The sequence below is a fragment of the Argopecten irradians genome, chromosome 1 (assembly GCF_041381155.1).
Source record: "Argopecten irradians isolate NY chromosome 1, Ai_NY, whole genome shotgun sequence".
Taxonomy (NCBI): domain Eukaryota; kingdom Metazoa; phylum Mollusca; class Bivalvia; order Pectinida; family Pectinidae; genus Argopecten; species Argopecten irradians.
The window spans coordinates 38,506,538-38,524,446 of record NC_091134.1 but is presented as its reverse complement, the minus strand read 5'-3'; the positions used below and the strand labels follow the sequence as shown (position 1 = coordinate 38,524,446).

General features: G+C 35.4%; 1 protein-coding gene across 1 annotated transcript; it reads left to right on the top strand.

Annotated features, from left to right (window-relative positions):
• Positions 1-96: 96 nt before the first annotated feature.
• Positions 97-16,023, top strand: LOC138327107 (uncharacterized). The gene is made up of 9 exons (XM_069273094.1): positions 97-202; positions 2,874-3,064; positions 4,175-4,288; positions 5,215-5,279; positions 5,554-5,646; positions 5,955-6,185; positions 6,699-6,779; positions 9,036-9,124; positions 9,533-16,023. Exons 1-9 carry the CDS (start codon positions 189-191, stop codon positions 12,942-12,944), a joined length of 4,290 nt encoding a protein of 1,429 aa, XP_069129195.1. The 5' UTR covers positions 97-188; the 3' UTR covers positions 12,945-16,023.
• The last annotated feature ends 1,886 nt before the right edge of the window (positions 16,024-17,909 follow it).

The window sequence follows — 17,909 nt, the reverse complement described above, 5'->3', positions numbered from 1 at the left end:
CGTTCCGTTTATATCGGATAAACGATTAGTAAAATAAATGATTTTCCATAAATCATTGTGATTTAGACACTTGTATGATCAACGCTAAAATTGTGTAGAATTCAAACGTCTAAGCAATTACTTTCAGTTTACAGCTGAGGCGGTCAAATTGAAATTCGGTTTGTTTTGAAAATCAGAGCAAGTGCTTCATGGATATTTTCAGGTACAAAATACTAAATTACTAATGAAATATATTGAAAGAATACATCGTTAACATAGTCACAACAATAAACACATTTAGTCGTGCATCGTTCATTCTACAACCAAAGACGTATTTTGAATGAACTGAACAGGTGCCCTGTCGGCCTATTTAAATTTTTGCTCTGTTACTCTGTAACTTGGTGTAAATAATCTGTACATGTAGGTACAGTAAGCCTGTGACCTATTGACTGTGTATATTAGCATGCGCATACCCCACCCCCAGATCGTAAATCGTCATTACTGTAACCGAGTAAAACTTTAAAGTCAATATTAAATTTAAATAAGTATTTGTACGACGTTTATGCCAAATAAAATCAGCAGAAAATGATATATATAATGCATATATATATATAACTTTTACGAGTTTCTTACTCAAAGAAGGAGTGATAACATTTTTCAAATTAATTTTAGATGTTCAGATGATTCTTGCATAATTTTATAAGCTAATCTGAAGGGTTCCGATGTTAATTCAAGACATGCAATATCTGCTACATCTATTGCAAGATTAATTGTTAGAAAATTTTGACTAAATTTAAGCAGGTATCGTGTATACAATCTCATAATGTACACTCTACTCGAATAGAAAACCATCACGACCAGTTGCCCGATAAAGTGAAAACTAAGAGGGGAATATTTAAGGAGAGGAAAGGGAGGGGAGAGTGCAATCTCATTACATAGAGTATATACTGCCATAGAAAGGGATTGGACTGTGTCGATCATTGGCGACCAGGTATAACTTAAGCAGATGCAGTGGTATAGCATTCAGCTGGTCTTCGAAATTCGGAGGTCCCAGATTCAAATCCCGGTCTGGCCACTACATTCCTATTACAATCCAAATAAGACTTCAACAGAAATTGGAAGAGGGTCCTTATAAGAGGCCAGCTATATAACATAAAAAGAAAACACAACTATAAAACAGTTTTTTCCTCCCTAGCGCTTTCTCAGCTCATGCCGGTCTTCAGGGGTTTGAATTCTTTTATTTGTAAAACATGACGTCATAGTACAATGACGTCATAGTAAGATTACGTCATGACATGGTACATAAAGATATTGTGAATGGTTCTGGAAGAAACTAACAAAAACATGAGGACAAAATAAAAACTAATATGAAGTTCCTTTGTCCCGTTCTGAATTTAACACAGGTTTCATAAGTTGAATGAAATACATTTCTTTATTTTCTCTTTTTAAAAGATCTGAATTAGACATTTGATATATTGGTAAAATATTAGTTATCATGAGCACACATATGACAATGTTCGTTTACTGTTAAATATCTGAGATGGTCTGTTTTGGTTTGTTGTCGGTGTAATGTAACTCTCTTTCTCAATTCCATTCCTGTCTGACCAATATAAAAATCTGAGCATTTGCTACAAATAAGTGCATATATGACATTTTTGGATGTACAATTCATATAAGTTTTAATTTTGAAATTAAAACCATTTTTGAATGTATAATTTTTACACTCTATAATAATATCACATGTTTTGCAACGCATTTGCATACATTTAGTGACAGAAGTATCTTGAATTTTCGAATCAAATTTTGACGCACATAAAATACGTTTAAGGTTTTTAGGTTGACGCTTGCAATTTATTATTTTCTTGTTAGATAAAATCAATTTCATTCTGTCGCTATTTTTCATGTAATCTTCACAACCTTTTACAATTAGAAAAATATTGTAGTTGTTTGGATTAAAAGTACTGACAAAAGGTATTATATTGCTTTTGGATTCCACTTTATTCGGTTTCCTTAAATGAATAGGTTCTTCTTTTTTTGCTCTTTCAACTCCATAATCTATAACTTCTTGTGGATAATGCTGTTTTTTATAATATCAATAGCGATGTTATCTAAGCGTTTAGCTAAAACAGTTTTATCACTTACGATTGTGATTAGACGGGACGCTAAATTAAAGGGGATATTTAGCTTTACATGCCTTGCATGATTTGAATAAAAATCAAGATAGTTATGCGAATCTGTCGGCTTACAATACAAGTCAGTAGTGATTTCACCATTTTTAATATGTACAGATATATCCAAAAACGGTAGTTTTACTGTACTAGAATCCATTGTGTACTGTATATCAGGATGTAGCTTATTAAGTTCTTGAAATAATGTATTTACATCTTTATCTGATTGCCAGATTATAAAACAATTGTCTAAAAATCTGATGAAATTCCTTCTTAAATAATCACCTTGTTCATTGTCTATTTTCACATGGACACGGTTCTTTTTTACTTATATATATATATGTAGTTAGACATGAAATGCAGAAATCAGCGACTTGGTATTTAAAAACATCTATTTCCACCTTGGAATCTAATAAAATGCCTTTAATGGGGGATGAAATATGACACCTTGAATTATTAAAAATGTATTAATTTTAGTAGTTGCCCATTTTTGTCAATTGTTCATTTATTTTTCATAGATGCAAAACCATGTCTGATAAATCCCATTAGTGATTAGCATTACTCTTACAGAAAGGGGATGCTTTGAGGGACTACTTTTTACAAAATATTTGTATGATAACATTATAATCCCATTAGGTTCTCCAACAAAGCAACATTTGCTGGTAAATTTTAAAGAGTTTTATGAAATTTATCAAATAAAAATGGAAAAAATTATGTTTTTTACAGGAATAAGAAGAGAACAGTTTTGTCAGTATCAGATGAACAGTCACAATCTCCAAAATACCACAAGAAGAAGAAAGATGGCTCTCCAAGTAAGCCTCCAACAAAATCGAAAAAGACTTTACAATATCAGTACAGTGATGAAGAAATGGCGTGCAGTTCTTCAGACTCACAGCCAAGTGGTGAAGAAGATACAGGTAAATTTGAGCATCCAAACCTCAGAAGACTAATAGAATCTTACATGGGTCTGTCTAGTGGACAGGGATATCTCAACCTAAGTGAAAGATTTTGGCTGGTCAGCCCAAGGCTTGCCGAGGGTTGGTGGCCAATATCTTTCACAAGGGTTGAGATATGCCTGTCCACTTGAATTGATAGACCCATGTCTGATTATTTTTCTCCCATACTTTCACGAAGCATTATGAAAACGCAGTTTTTAGAAACATTAGTCATTACCAAAAACGCCTCAATCAAAGGAATGTCACAGTGCGTCAAAATTAATGATGTCGCAGACAATACTCACCACATGTATTGATGACGTCACGTCATAGTCTAGCGCGTGTAAGCTGTATTTTCTCTACTCCGGTAAAAGACTAATAGAATCTTACATGGGTCAGTCAAGCGGACAGGGATATCTCAACCCGATTGAAAGATTTTGGCATGTTAACCCAATGATTGACGGCAAAATCTTTCAAATAGGTTGAGATATCCTTGTCCACTTGACAGACCCATGTTTAATTCTTTTTTTCCCATACTTATTTGAAAAAATATGAAATTTCTATTGCATTCCAGGTTTTTATCACATAATTATCACAGGAATGTCGTTATGCGTCAAAGTTGATGATGTCATCGACAATGCACGCTGCAGCTATGCCGCATGTATTGATGACGTCACATTATTGTCTAGCGCGTGTGAGCTGTCCTACACCCACTGTGTAAGATAGAGTTATCTTTTCACTAGCAACCACAGGATATCCCTGTAAAGTATGGGAGAAAGAGTTATCTTTTCCTAAGGAACTGCGGGATAACCCTGTCAAGTATGGGAGAAAAGAGAATGAATTACAGTCCATGTACTTGTTACTTGTGGTATTATGCAGGTATACAGAGAATGAATTACAGTCCATGTACTTGTTACTTGTGGTATTATGCAGGTATACAGACTGATTGTTTAAACATTGTGTGTCAGTAGTGATCAAATTAAAATTGTTAAAAAAGCTTACAAAATCTATATTTTGACCACATTTTGTCTATTTTATTTATGTATATTTAAGACTTGCATTCTAACGTTTTTATCCATATTACCTATGTAGATTCCTCTGTGGAGAACATGAACCAGGCCAGTCACACACAACGTACACTTGCACGACGACTCACACGTAGGGAGAAACAACGACATGAGCTCATCAGGAAAAAGAAGGAACAAAGTATGAACATCTTATAAGAAAGAATTAAAATGTAGGAAGAAAATGTAAAATAAATCTTCATATACTATGATCCTCGGCTTATTCAGTAAAGTTTAAAGGCCCACTACCTTTCCGAAACGGCTTTTAATTTTTAAAATGGGAATGTAAAACAAAATTGATAATTGTATAGAGTCACAAAAGTTATTAACTTACCGTAAATACTACACTTTCCATCACCTTCTTAACAATTTAACTGAAATAAATTTAATGCTAATTTTCATATTGCTGATGGTTTTATGTTTCCTGCCTTTGTCTTAATTACGGAATGTCAGTTGATTATCACTGCGCCAGACAGCAAAACAGCAACATGAATTTTCACTGTTAACATAATTTACGCAGGGAACCCGGCATTTGGTTGATGTTATAACATCCTCTTAAGCCATTAATATACATTTTCGTATATTATTGATGTTTTTAAGAAGAAAAAAATTGTTTCACTAAAGTAATGGGCCTTTAATATACCACCATAAAAATGTGTTAAGTGTTTCTTTGAAACATCTTGTTTCCAGGAATAGTCTTTATGGAAAATCTCTTTAGATGATAAATAAACAATGTCATTTTATTTCATGTTAGCCTATCTGGTTGACAGGTGGCCATCTTGGATTTTGATAACTAAAAGATTTCTACTACTATTTACCAAAGACTATTATGGAAGAAGTTTGCTACTTTATATATTTTTTTTAGTGGAGGACAGCAATATTTCTCTGGGATATTTTGTTTCTATATATTAATTCATTCAATCAATCCTGATTTACAATGTAATTGGAATTTTTTCCCATGTAAACATATTTCTTTTTAGTATATGTATTGCATGTAATATTAGATAATAGTAATATGCATTTTGTGTGAAGTGACAATAGTTTTGATTCTTTTTCTTTGTTTTACAGACAAGATATCTATGGATGACTTCCTAAACAAGCAAATAGAATTTCACACCTGGATAGAGGAAGAGGTATGACAGACCATTCTCAAACTTTAAGGAAATAGAATAATAATGATTAAATCTACACCATTACACATATTTCATGATGTGATACTATGAGATCAATTATCTTCATTTTCAGTATATTTTGTCAATTTTTCTTTATTATTTTTTTAATCGCTGTTTAAAGATTTTAAGTATTTAAGGGAGAAAAGTCTGGCAGTCTTAGAAACAATAAAAGGTTTATTAAAGGGAGATCATTCTGACAGACTTTGTGTAATATGTGTAACTGTTTTTTCTTTAGAAACACAAGATTTACCATCAGATATCATCTCCAAAGAAGAAAGCTTACTTCAAGACATTTATGAAGCTTTGGAATAAAAGGAAATTACCACAGGTTTGCTTTTAATAGTTTTATTAGCTTTAACGAAATTTAATTTCAAGATCCATTTGACATGCATTTCTATTGTAAAGATGCCTTGTTACAGCCTTGTACAAATATTGATTATAAACATAACAATAATGGTTAAATATATTTAGAAATCTGTAATTATTATCTTTTAGTCAGGAAGTACACATATTAATTAATACTGGAAAAGTTCTGTTAGAACATGTGACTTTGATATCAAGTATTCACCATATTTCATGATCTACAGTATATGGTATCTGTATTTCTTATCATTGCATACATTTTTAAATCCACAGAAATATTACCGAGGTTCAGAAGAAATCCACAGTCCACAAGTCTCACAGAATACAGTAAACTTTAATGTGTTTGATGAACCTGATGAATTCTCACACCTTACTGCCATAAAGAGACCCAAGTCAAAGCGACTCTCTGTAGAAAATGGAGGATTTCTGGATTCTCCTTTCTCAACATTTGGGAAAACACCCCCTAAACTGCAGAATCAGGATAAGGAAAATTGTACTCCTGTTGTAAGTAAAGTGATAAAATTAAATTTCATTATCATCAACAGTTGAACGTACACTTAAATAACATGAACACCCTGTTTAAGATGTAGTATTTGGTGGTTCTAAGGATACTTTTTATTATGTATTCAAATTATGTAAATAAAGGGGATGGCGGAGGTATCCAAAGTTCTGAAGTTGCTGGTTGATGAAGATTCGGTGGAGGAATCCAAGGTGGATACAAAAAGTATTCCACAGCACTCCATAGACAATAGTGAATAACAAATGGAAATAGGAAAGCATCAACACCAAGGACTCTGTACAAAAGGATTTATTTATTTGGTTTACATGTTTCGAATGGCTAGGCCAACTGTCATCAGAACCCTCGCGCACAAAAATAAACAGCATTTTTTTCTATGCTCTCTAACTCTGAATAACCAGTTTCTAGATAAGTTTTGTTCTGTGTTTTTCTATGTATACTATACCCTGCTGTGAGGGATTTTGGGGTTTTCACCTATCTTGTCTATGTTAATTTTACAGAGGCCAGTCCGTAGACCAGTTAGTACATTTGCTTCCCCGAAAGTCAGAACAATACAAAACAGCCAGGTGTCACCTATTCTGGTAAGTTTGAACAAGCACCTGTTTATCGCAGTAAACTTTTACCACGCGGGACACTATACCGTTGACAAACTTGTCTTGCCGCGCCGTGATCAGTGCGGCTGATACAGGTACCTTGAGCACTGCGCAGGAAAGTGGTGTACTAGCCGCATAGTTTAAATATAGAACAACGCAATACAAACGCGTAAGCTGACACTCACATGTTCGCGGTAAACTCTACTCCAACGGACAACGAACTGACGAAAAAACAAGACTACGACTAATTGATCTATACACAAACGGTATGACATACAACAAATGAGCGAATTAACCGGATTAATGATTATGAGACGCGGATGTCAAAAGATGGAGAAAAACAGTTTATCGCATCAGGATCTGTCAACGAATACGGGAGTTTTCGTACCAGAGGATTTTCATGCCGAGGAAATTTTGTACCAAAAAAGCATACACTAATGATAAACTTACATGATATATTGTTATTAATGCTGTGGATGTAAGGAGTTATTCTATGAATTACAAGGAAGATTTCTTTTCCTTACGGTAGCTTTTCAGACATCGCAGCCGTCAGTGCTTGGTAGTAATAACATATTGTATGACGTATATCTGTAGTCTAAACACAAATTCTAGTAGAATCTAGTAGATTTTCTGGTGAACCATGATTTTAAAAATCATACAAAATGCCAGTTATTTTAGAAACATGTCCAAAAAAATTTCTAAATAGCTGGCATGGGTCACCAGTCGGTTCAGAAACCACGCCGCCTTGTCAATCACCTGTATTACTGACACGTGTGGTTAGAGCTAGCCAGCCAATGATATTTACCTATAGTAACGGGGGAGGGGCCATACACTTCGCATGTCTGTCAATTATACCTAACTGACCGATTGATCAAAGGGACAGCCACGTCCACGAGAGTACGTCGGTAGATGTCGACTCAACTGTGCACCGAAAAACGAAATATGTATGTTGAATTTATATATCATTAAGATCATCCTGTTTGGAAATAATCCTCTCATGACATTTCCACAATACCATGCAAGTTAAAATATTTTCAGTACCGGGTAAATTATATATTTTTTCTGATGTGCTACCTGTAAATGCAACCATGATTATATGAGGCAAAATAGAAGGAAAAAAAATAGCGATATAAGCAGCGCTGTTAAACAATATTTATTCATACATTAGTTATATTTGAATATATGATTTACTTGTAATAAAACAATAATTAACGTGTGTTTTCTTGACAAAAACCCACCTGTTTTTTCTCAATCTTTATTGTCTGTCTATTGAATTTCTGTTTGAAAGTTATTTTCTATGGGTTACAGACTTGTTTTTCAAAAAACAGAAAGGCTTTGGCACAAGCAATCGGTTACTAAGAAAGTAATTTTGTGTGATACCAGGGGCTTAGATCTACTATATACGTTGATGGTGATATATATAAAATCTCCATTCACGAGTGTCACTGCGCTTCCGGTAATCCCGCATGCTCGGATACTACAAATCACACGATCTAAATATAGCACAATCACACCAGTCACTGTATCAGCTACCTGTGTCAGCTGCACTGATCACGGCGCGGCTAGACAAGTACGTTTGTCAACGGTATAGCGTCCCGCGCAGTAATAGAGTCATATTTGTACCGTTTAATACTTATAATATTTTCCATTTATACAGAATTCAACTTGTAATAATTTGTAAGGATGCTTAAGTTCTATAATTATTTATAAAAGGTGTTCTTTTTTTCTGGTTTGATTCATAAAATAGAAATATTTTTCCACTTGATTGAAATTTTTTGCTTGAAATTGATAACTTGTATCGGTGAAAACAATTTTGTGGTGAAACTAAATTTCATTTAGAAGATAAATATACAATGTATCAATAAACTTTATAAGACAAATATTTATCTCGTTTCAAATATTACTTTAAATCATTTTATTTTCACTTTATGTACATATTTCACATTTTCATTAGTTTAATATAATCACATATACATTGTACAATGATTTGTGATCATGGACTTTTAACTATATCTTACATCTTGTAATTATGTTTTATAGAATTATTGGTGTTTGAGGTCTTTTTCGAAATTATGCAAAACTTAAGTATTTAACAGTAAACAGTTCAATTAATTTAATTGGATGATCTCCAAGGTCTGTTGTTACCGGTATACAATGAAGGAGACTTGTAAAAGTACAAATATATATATTACATGGTATTGAGTACATATATGAATATGATCGATGCCATTACATGTTTAACAGGAGCTGAGTGAGTACCAGATTCCTCTGAACTCTGTCCGTGTTCCATCATTCAGCAGTAACGAGGATGTCAGCTCCACGGCTAGTGGCAGGTATCTTCTTCCTATCCTACACACTACACGACATATATATCTTGCCAATCTATAGCACTAAGTTTAATTCCACAGTCATACATTTCAAAGATTGGATTCTCCCAAGTTTAATCTGGTTTCATCATACAATGAAACTCCTTTCATCCAAAAATTAAATGGCTAACCTCTCATACCATTTAATTATGACATAACATTTTCCTGACTTTATCCTGTTTATTTTTTAAAAAAATGAAACTATTTAACTTGATATGATAAACTTTTGAAGCTTAATTACTGGATTTGATAAACTTTTGAAGCTTATCTTCATAAAAAACTTTTATAACTTTTGAAAATTAATATGAAAAACTTTTGAAATTTAATAACTTTAAAGTTTTGATTTTGTCACTTAGCTCCACCATTCTATTTCAGACTGATACATCCATACTCAGTGATGCCATTACCATGGGTTACAGACAGTGATACCTCTTCTCTGAAATCAGATATCACTGATGATGAAGATCACCCTAAACTTCCTCCTCTACCCAGATCTGTTGTTTATGCTCTGCCACGTAAAACTCAAAACAAGAAAACTTTGGAACCAACCAAAAAAATGTTAGCACCTCCGCCAGTTCCTCCAAAGCCTCATTATGGATTGGTTAATTATTGTTCCTCTGTGGATTCAAATTCAGGTTACAGTGTTATCTGCCCACGGTCAGCACCAGACTCGGTCAGTATTGGATCGGACCGGTCTGGAGATTCAGATTTCAAACCTATATCAGATTACTACACTAACAGATCCTCAATGTCTGATCCTGGTCACAGGAACGTTTATGCCTCCCTGGACTCCATTAGTGTTAACACTGTGGAGTCTGATCCTGGATATGTCACTGTTCCTCCTCTTACAGATGACAACAACGTTAATTTGTGTTCTGTCATGGAGAGTGATGAAGATTTACCCCTACCCCCTCCTCCAGAGTTACCGTCCATGCTTCTTGACTATACAACCTCAGACCTACCACCACCTCCAGAGGAGTCCTTGTGTCCAGATATCGAAAAATCTCCAGAGTTTCCAATGACTTTCTCGGCACAATTCACCAATATTTCTCACAAAGACAATGCTAACGAAAGACCCGATATTACAAAAAGGGACGATGTCAAATATACTGAAAATTTTGCAACAGCTAGAAAATCAACAGAGCAACCAGTCACACCATGTTTAGATAATATTTATGCAGTACCATACTCAACAGAACACCCGTTTGCAGCCACGGGCATACAGAATGGTAGAATGGGGTGGTGCCGGGCTGTGACAGCTAAACCATACGCTGCTCCCTCACGTGTTTCCAAAGTTACGCTTCTACAAGGGACAGGCAACAACAAATATAACACGATGGGATCACATGTAGAACAAAGGGACCTTGGCCATAGCAGCAGTAAAATCAAGACAGAAAGTTTAAACATGGGCGATGGTTACACAACTCTAGACTTTCTAAAGAAAAGTGAGGTTAATACTACATGTATTACAACCACAACAGACACATTTGAATTAGAGAATAGCAGCATTGAAGAAGAGAAGACAAAACAAATTTCTAGTACAGAGCCTCTTGAAGAAGTTGTGTCCCCTGGGTACATGGAGATGGACAGTATCAAAAACACTATCACAGGGTCTATTGTCTCAACACAAGATAAGGAAAGCAAAACTGACATGGTCTCAAGTGACGGAGTTGTGTCCCCTGGGTACATGGAGATGAACAGTATCAAAAACACTATCACAGGGTCAATTGTCTCAACACAAGTTAAGGAAAGCAAAACTGACATGGTCTCTAGTGATGGAGTTGTGTCCCCTGGGTACATGGAGATGGATAGTTTTAAAAATAATGTCACAAACACAGTGCCCTCCACACAGAAGAAGCAAAGTCAGTCTGCTACGGTCTCTAGTGAAGGGATTGTATCTCCCGAGTACATGAAGATGGACAATATTACAAACATCATTACAGACACAGTGACCTCAACACAGGACAACCAAGCTGACAAAACTAACACTGTCCACAAAGACAATGTCCTCTCTCCAGGTTATGTAGACCTGCAAAAAATCAAGCCTTCAGAGATCGGGCAACACTTTGACCTGCCTGTTTATGCGGCACCTGAGGAGGTATTTACAAACTTGCCTGTCCCTTCTTCAGTCTACTGTACAGTATCGGATTACACAAGTATAGGGAATCAGAGAGACTCTCCTGGGTGTCACATACAAAGAGAACCTGATATGGAAATAAGCCCCAACGTAACTATCAGGCGTGGCAGACGACGGAAAACACTTAGACAAGGAACTGTAACTGCAATGGACAGCTGCCCTACACTAGAGGAACTAAACCTGTCGAGAGATATGGAATCTGGTAACATGTCACTGGTAGAGACACCCGCTAAAGACAATGGTCAATCTGAGACATCACAGATAGAGAAACCTATGACATCTCATAGCAAGTCAGAGACACCACATGTGGAGAAACTTGCTTCATCCAATAGCAGAACAGAAAAATCAGAGGTAGAGAATTTTACAACATTCCAAGGTAAATCTGAAACACCACAGGTAGAGAAACCCATCGCAGCGTCAGAACCATCACAGGTAGAGAAACATACCAAATTCCATAGCAAATCAAAGGGGAAACCCATGACAGATACTGAAAAGCCAATCTCGCAGAATCATGAACAATATATGAAAGGAGAAATCCATACACACCTCAGTAAGGGACACCATTCTGACTGTTTATCAGACAAACATTCCAGTGACTTTGGTATGGAGAAATTTAGAAGTAATTCTGTGAATGAAAACATCTTTCATCATGATAAAAAGACATTTAACAACACTCAACACTTACATCCTATAGTGTCAAAGTCACCTGTTTGTGTACATAAACAGGACTGTAATGAACTATCACAGGGGTCACTCGTTACAGGGCCAACAAAGTCAACCAGTAGCGACGAAACATTGAAGAGTTCATCCAGAAAAAACATCGCAACATACCATCCTTCAAGTAACCCCAGTGTTGGAAAAACTATGCAGCAAGATAAAGATGGATTGAAACCTTCTTCCTGTGGAATTTCAACTTCAGTCTTCTCTTCAGAGTGTGCTAAGGGTAAAACACACTATAACCCACCACATAAAATTGGCCATATAAGAAATCCATCTATATCTTGTTCTCCTAATTGGCTCGCTCATCAAAGACAAGCTACGCAGAACCCTGACCTACCTACTGGTAGAAATACTGTTCCTGATAAACCTGTTGGAGTTGTCCATCCTTGTGCTCCTTATAAACCTGTCCAAAATTCCTGTCTACATGTGGGGGCAGTCCGTTCCTCAGCTCCAGAGAATCCTGTTCTTACTTCCTGTCCACTTGCCAGTGTTGCCCATCCCTCAGCTCCGGGTCCACAGCAGACCTTAGTACCATGTTCTCTCACAGTGCTTACTCAGAGTCCACGGAAATTACAAAACTTTCGTGATCGCATATCTGCCAAACCTCCAACCAAAGATAAAGACATTAAAAGTAATCCTGTTCAGCAATCACAATGTTCTTCTAATAAAGCAACAAAGCCAATTTCACAAGTTGTTAAAACAGAAACTGGTGTTAAGCCTGGGACAGAAATTTTACAGGAACATTGTCCTCCAAATCAAAGCAAAATAAGAAACCTGCCAAGTGTAAATAGAGAAACTGAAGTACAAAGTGATTCTGAGATACTAGAGACTGATATTGACTCTATAGCCGACCAAGACTCATCTCAAGTCCAGCAAGAAGGAAAACAAAAACTACAAAGAGTACAATCTTCAGAGACAATAATTTGGTAGTAAGTGTAAAAACAAGTTTATGAGGTTCACTCTTTATTAGTAACAGTTTTTGTAGTTTAATACAAAGATGTCTTTATATGTATAAATGTATAGCAGTATATATATATGCTATAGTTGTATTTGTTTAATTTTTTTTGTAGTTTTTGTACTACTGTCAACCTATTGCTGCAGGTTTTTAATTATCAAAATAAAAAATGAACAAATCAGGGAAAATGACCTACAAACGTTTTATTCTGTATTTGTATATTACAAATATATCTGTTGCAAGTAGGTATTGATTGTGTTTGCAAGCGTAACGTCATAATTTTTTGAGAAAACAACTAGAATTGCGCTCACAAAAGAATGATGTAACAATATCGGTACCTACCGCAAGGGAGCTAACTCTGTAATATGCAAAGACAGAATAGTCCTAGTGTAATTATTTTCATGAATTCGTACAATTGGATACATAAAATGGATACAGTTATTCAATTGCATGCAAAAAATATGTTGATTTACAGTTAACAACTAATGCAGGAAGTGGTATTTTCTTATGTATGACTATACTCAGCAATTGTGGAAATTAAAAATGTTTTGGAGTTATTTTTCAAAGCATTAACAAGGTATGCTTATATTTTCATATGCATTAATATATATATATTTATTATTGTTGAAAACATTTAGGGCTGCAATCAAGTTGAGACGATTTTTACTGTTATGGAAAATGAAAGACACCATTTAATTCTAAACTCAAAATATTCATACTGTATTTTCTAATTTTAGAAATCAGGACTTGAGTGGATGATATTACTATAACAATGATGCCATAATAAACAGTGGTTAGTCATGCTCTTATAACTGCCAATAGCGACAATATTGCAAAGTGGGAAAGCAAGGTAAATGTTAATTTGTACCAATGAGGAAATAAATGTATAAACATTTGAGGTCAGTAGAACGTTTATCATCAAGGGAGATAATCCACTATGTAAATGTAAATCCGTTCCTATGAGGCACAGGTACATACCTGGCTCGTTTTTTTAGCTCACCTGGTCCAAAGGACCGAGGTGAGCTTATGGGATACCGCAGCGTCCGGCGTCCGTCAACAATCGACTTCTTCTCCATAACCGCTGGTCGGATTTCAACAAAATTTGACTGGTAGCATCCTTATGGGCTACTAACTGAAAATTGTACAAATGATGGGGCTGACCCCCCGGGGGCCTGAGGGGCGGGGCCAAAAGGGGTCAATTTGGCTATTTCCATATAAACGACTTCTTCTCTGAAACCAAGCATGGGATAGCACCCATAATGCAATGGTAGCATCCTTATAGGGTGGGGATTCAAAATTGTACAAATGATGGGGCTGACCCCCCGGGGGCCTGAAGGGTGGGGTCAAAAGGGGTCAATTTAGCTATTTCCATATAAACGACTTCTTCTCTGCAACTAAGAATGGAAGAGCACTTATAATGCAATGGTAGCATCCTTATAGGGTTGGGATTTGAAATTGTACAAATGATAGGGCTTACCCCCTGGCCTTAAACGGCAATATATGCGAGGTCAAAAAGGTCAATAAGGCTACTATTTTCATATAAATTACTTTGTCTCTGAACCTATGTATTGGATAGCATATTTGTATGGTATCAATAGCATCATTGTATGGTTGTTATTCAAAATTAAACTTTGGGAGTCAATTTTGCTTATTTTTCTAATTGTCAGAGTCTTGTGATAATTACTAACAAAAAACCAGGTGAGCGATACAGGCCCTCTGGGCCTCTTGTTTAATGACATGTTCTAGTGCATAATATATCTCATATATTTTGTACTACAACATGCCATTTTTTAAACGAACCAGGTACCTGTGCATGAGGTGATAAGTATGCATTGGGAGTCAGTAGCAAGGTTATGAACAAGGGAAGTAATGCACATTCAAATTCCATGATATTAATCATCTTAAGGCTTATTAAATGCAATATTTATATGTGTACTCATAGTTAGTGCTATTATACTCATTCAATTTAAAGTTATTTGTGTAATTATGTTATTATATCTGTCCATCTACTCAACTTTGTAATCTTGTAAGTTTAAACATGTATTCATTCTAACTCATTCATAACTCTTCATAATTATGGAATTCATTTTTAGATCACCTGGCCCAAAGGGCCGGTGAGCTTATGTCATGGCGCGGCGTCCGTCATCCGTCCATCAACATTTCCTTTAAATCGCTACTAGTCATAGAGTTCTGCATGGATTGTAACCAAATTTGGCCACAAACATCCTTGGGGAAAGGGAAACAGAACTTGTATAAATTTTGGCTCTGACCCCCGGGGGGGCAGGAGGGGCGGGGCCCAATAGGGGAAATAGAGGCAAATCCTATAAATTGCTACATGTCCTAGAGTTCTGCATGGATTGTGGCCAAATTTGGCCACAAACATATATATAGTATCCATTAGGGAAGGGAAACAGAACTTGTATAGAGTTTGGCTCTTACCACCACCACCCCGGGGGGGGGGGGGGGCAGGATGGGTAGGGCCCAGTAGGGGAATTAGAGGTAAATATTCAAATTCCTTCAGAAAAGAAACAATGAACCTGTATTTAGAACATTACTTGGCATTACAAACCAGGTGAGCGATACAGGCCCTCTGGGCCTCTTGTTTTATGTTTCCAGGAAGAATTTTCTAGGACAATGGTGTAAGGTAACATTTTATAATAAATTGATGTTTTTCAGGGATATCGTAGATTGCTATATGGAAATATCTTTTGTTGTTTCCTCCATTTCTGTGTTTTTATGCCACATTCCATTATTTCACTAAAAAACATGGTATGAATTATAGGCTACTCTTTCAATTTCTTTTTGTAATCTTTCAGCTGATAAAGTGTATAAAGTTTTATCATTTCCTTTCTGGTTATCATAACCCTACTCTGATTAACGAAAAACTGAAGGAAACTAGCTGTCATTTATACATTTATAAGTCAAGACAATGATTCAAGTTTTACATTGAATCAAACAATATTGTGTTTTCCATGTAAAGTATATTGTTATTGTATGTATTTATATAGCATCCACGTCATATGAATATTTACATAAAAGTCATTCGAAATTTTTCATTTTTTTGTTGTTGTCATTCATAGGTATATACTGTCATTGTGACTTTTATGCAGTTTAAAACAGAAACTATTTAAGGCCATTCCATCAGTTGAATATGGAAGCCCTTGAGGGACTTTTAGCTTATTAATTATGACTTCTTTCTTAATACTTATTTTTTATCACTTATTTGTTATCACTTAAATTATTTATTACTTGATGGCTGTGTCAAGGCGCGACATTTTCACTTGAAAAACAAAATGGCCAAGGCAATGGCCAGTACTAGTCCAAATGCAGAGGCAATGGACAGTCCAAACGAAGAAGAGGTAAGAATGATTGGAGTTTGTCATATTTTACATTGTAATAGGGACATCCTTTATTTTACAAACATGCATATTCATTCAAAATGGCCACACAACACCTTGAAGCGTGTCGTTTCATTTTTATAATTAATAAGAAATAAGTAATAAGTATTAAACGAATAAGTATTAACTATTAGGAATTAAGTCATAACTAACAACTAAAAAGTCACTCCAGGGCTTCCGTAGTTGTTGGACTGTTCATATTCAAATCACTATAACCTCTATTGTTTGTGGCCATATTTTATAGGTACTTTGTCACATTGTAAGTATTTATACGATAAGGTCCTGTTTAGTCTACAAGGATTAGATGTTGCCCCTGTATTCGACATGTCGGTATCTAGGAAAGGTATAGCAATATCGATTTGGGGACAACATCGCTCTGTATTATCTAAATCAAGGGCTCCTATACGTCCTTATCTAAATACAGTTTACCAATGAGGATAAGGTGTGTCGGCTTATGTTTTCTACACATGACCTCTAGGCAAAGTTAATGAATATTTATGTCCCCACGTTTAAATACAAAGACGTTACGTCACGGCATCGGAAAAAGGGTCTTACCATCAAAATTTTTAGTAGTTGTAAAAATGTAGACTGATTATTTAATGCCGAGAACGTAAATATTGGGATCTCGTTTAAATTTTAAGTATTGGTTACATTTTCATGCATGGAGAAACAAAATTTCAACTACGATTGTCTGAAGAAATCAGTCGTTATAGTAATGGAAGATGCGATGTGGCGGCCACAGTGTCTGTCTTTAGGGTAGAATATCTCGATTCACCATTCTATAATTCTACACGACATTCTCTGTAGTATCAGTATAACAAACATGTCTTTAGCATGCCGAAGTCACGTGCATGTGGCCTGGACTTGTTGCTGACATTCCGTATGAATATGCCGATCTATTTATGCGACTCAATGACAAGTGATGCACGGAAACCCGTTTGTGCCGATGAACTAGTGCTAGATGGCTTATGATTTAGTATGGTTCATCATTTATTAACTTAAAATATGGACTGATACGGATCATTGCTTAGAATAAATTTCATATGACCTTTTTGTCTTTTCACAAGCGGAGCCTTTTTGTAAGATTCACAAAATGTGTAAATGACAATACCAATTGGTGTCATATAAATGTCATTGACTCTTTGAGAAGGAGAACGACTTTGTAAGTGGTTTCATTAGATGCACATATCTAATTAATTTGTAAGTAAGCTTGTATTCATATCTGTAAGGGAGGGGGGGGGCGTAAGTGATCGGGGTTTTCTGTTTTACAAACATCTTACGTTACATTTCACTATATATGTATACAGACATATTATGGTACTATCTCGATCATCCTATCTTAATTATAAATTACTGAAATTTGAATTGCATATGACTGCATTTTACCTTTCAATTTAGTGAAAGTGACTCCATCAAATAAATGTAAATTGTATATGGCCGCAACCGCAAACTAAATTTATTTCCATTCTCAATTTTTGAGTAATTTCGATATGTACATAAGCTAACCAATTAAATTGCAAAATTTTTAAATTAGAAGCTTCT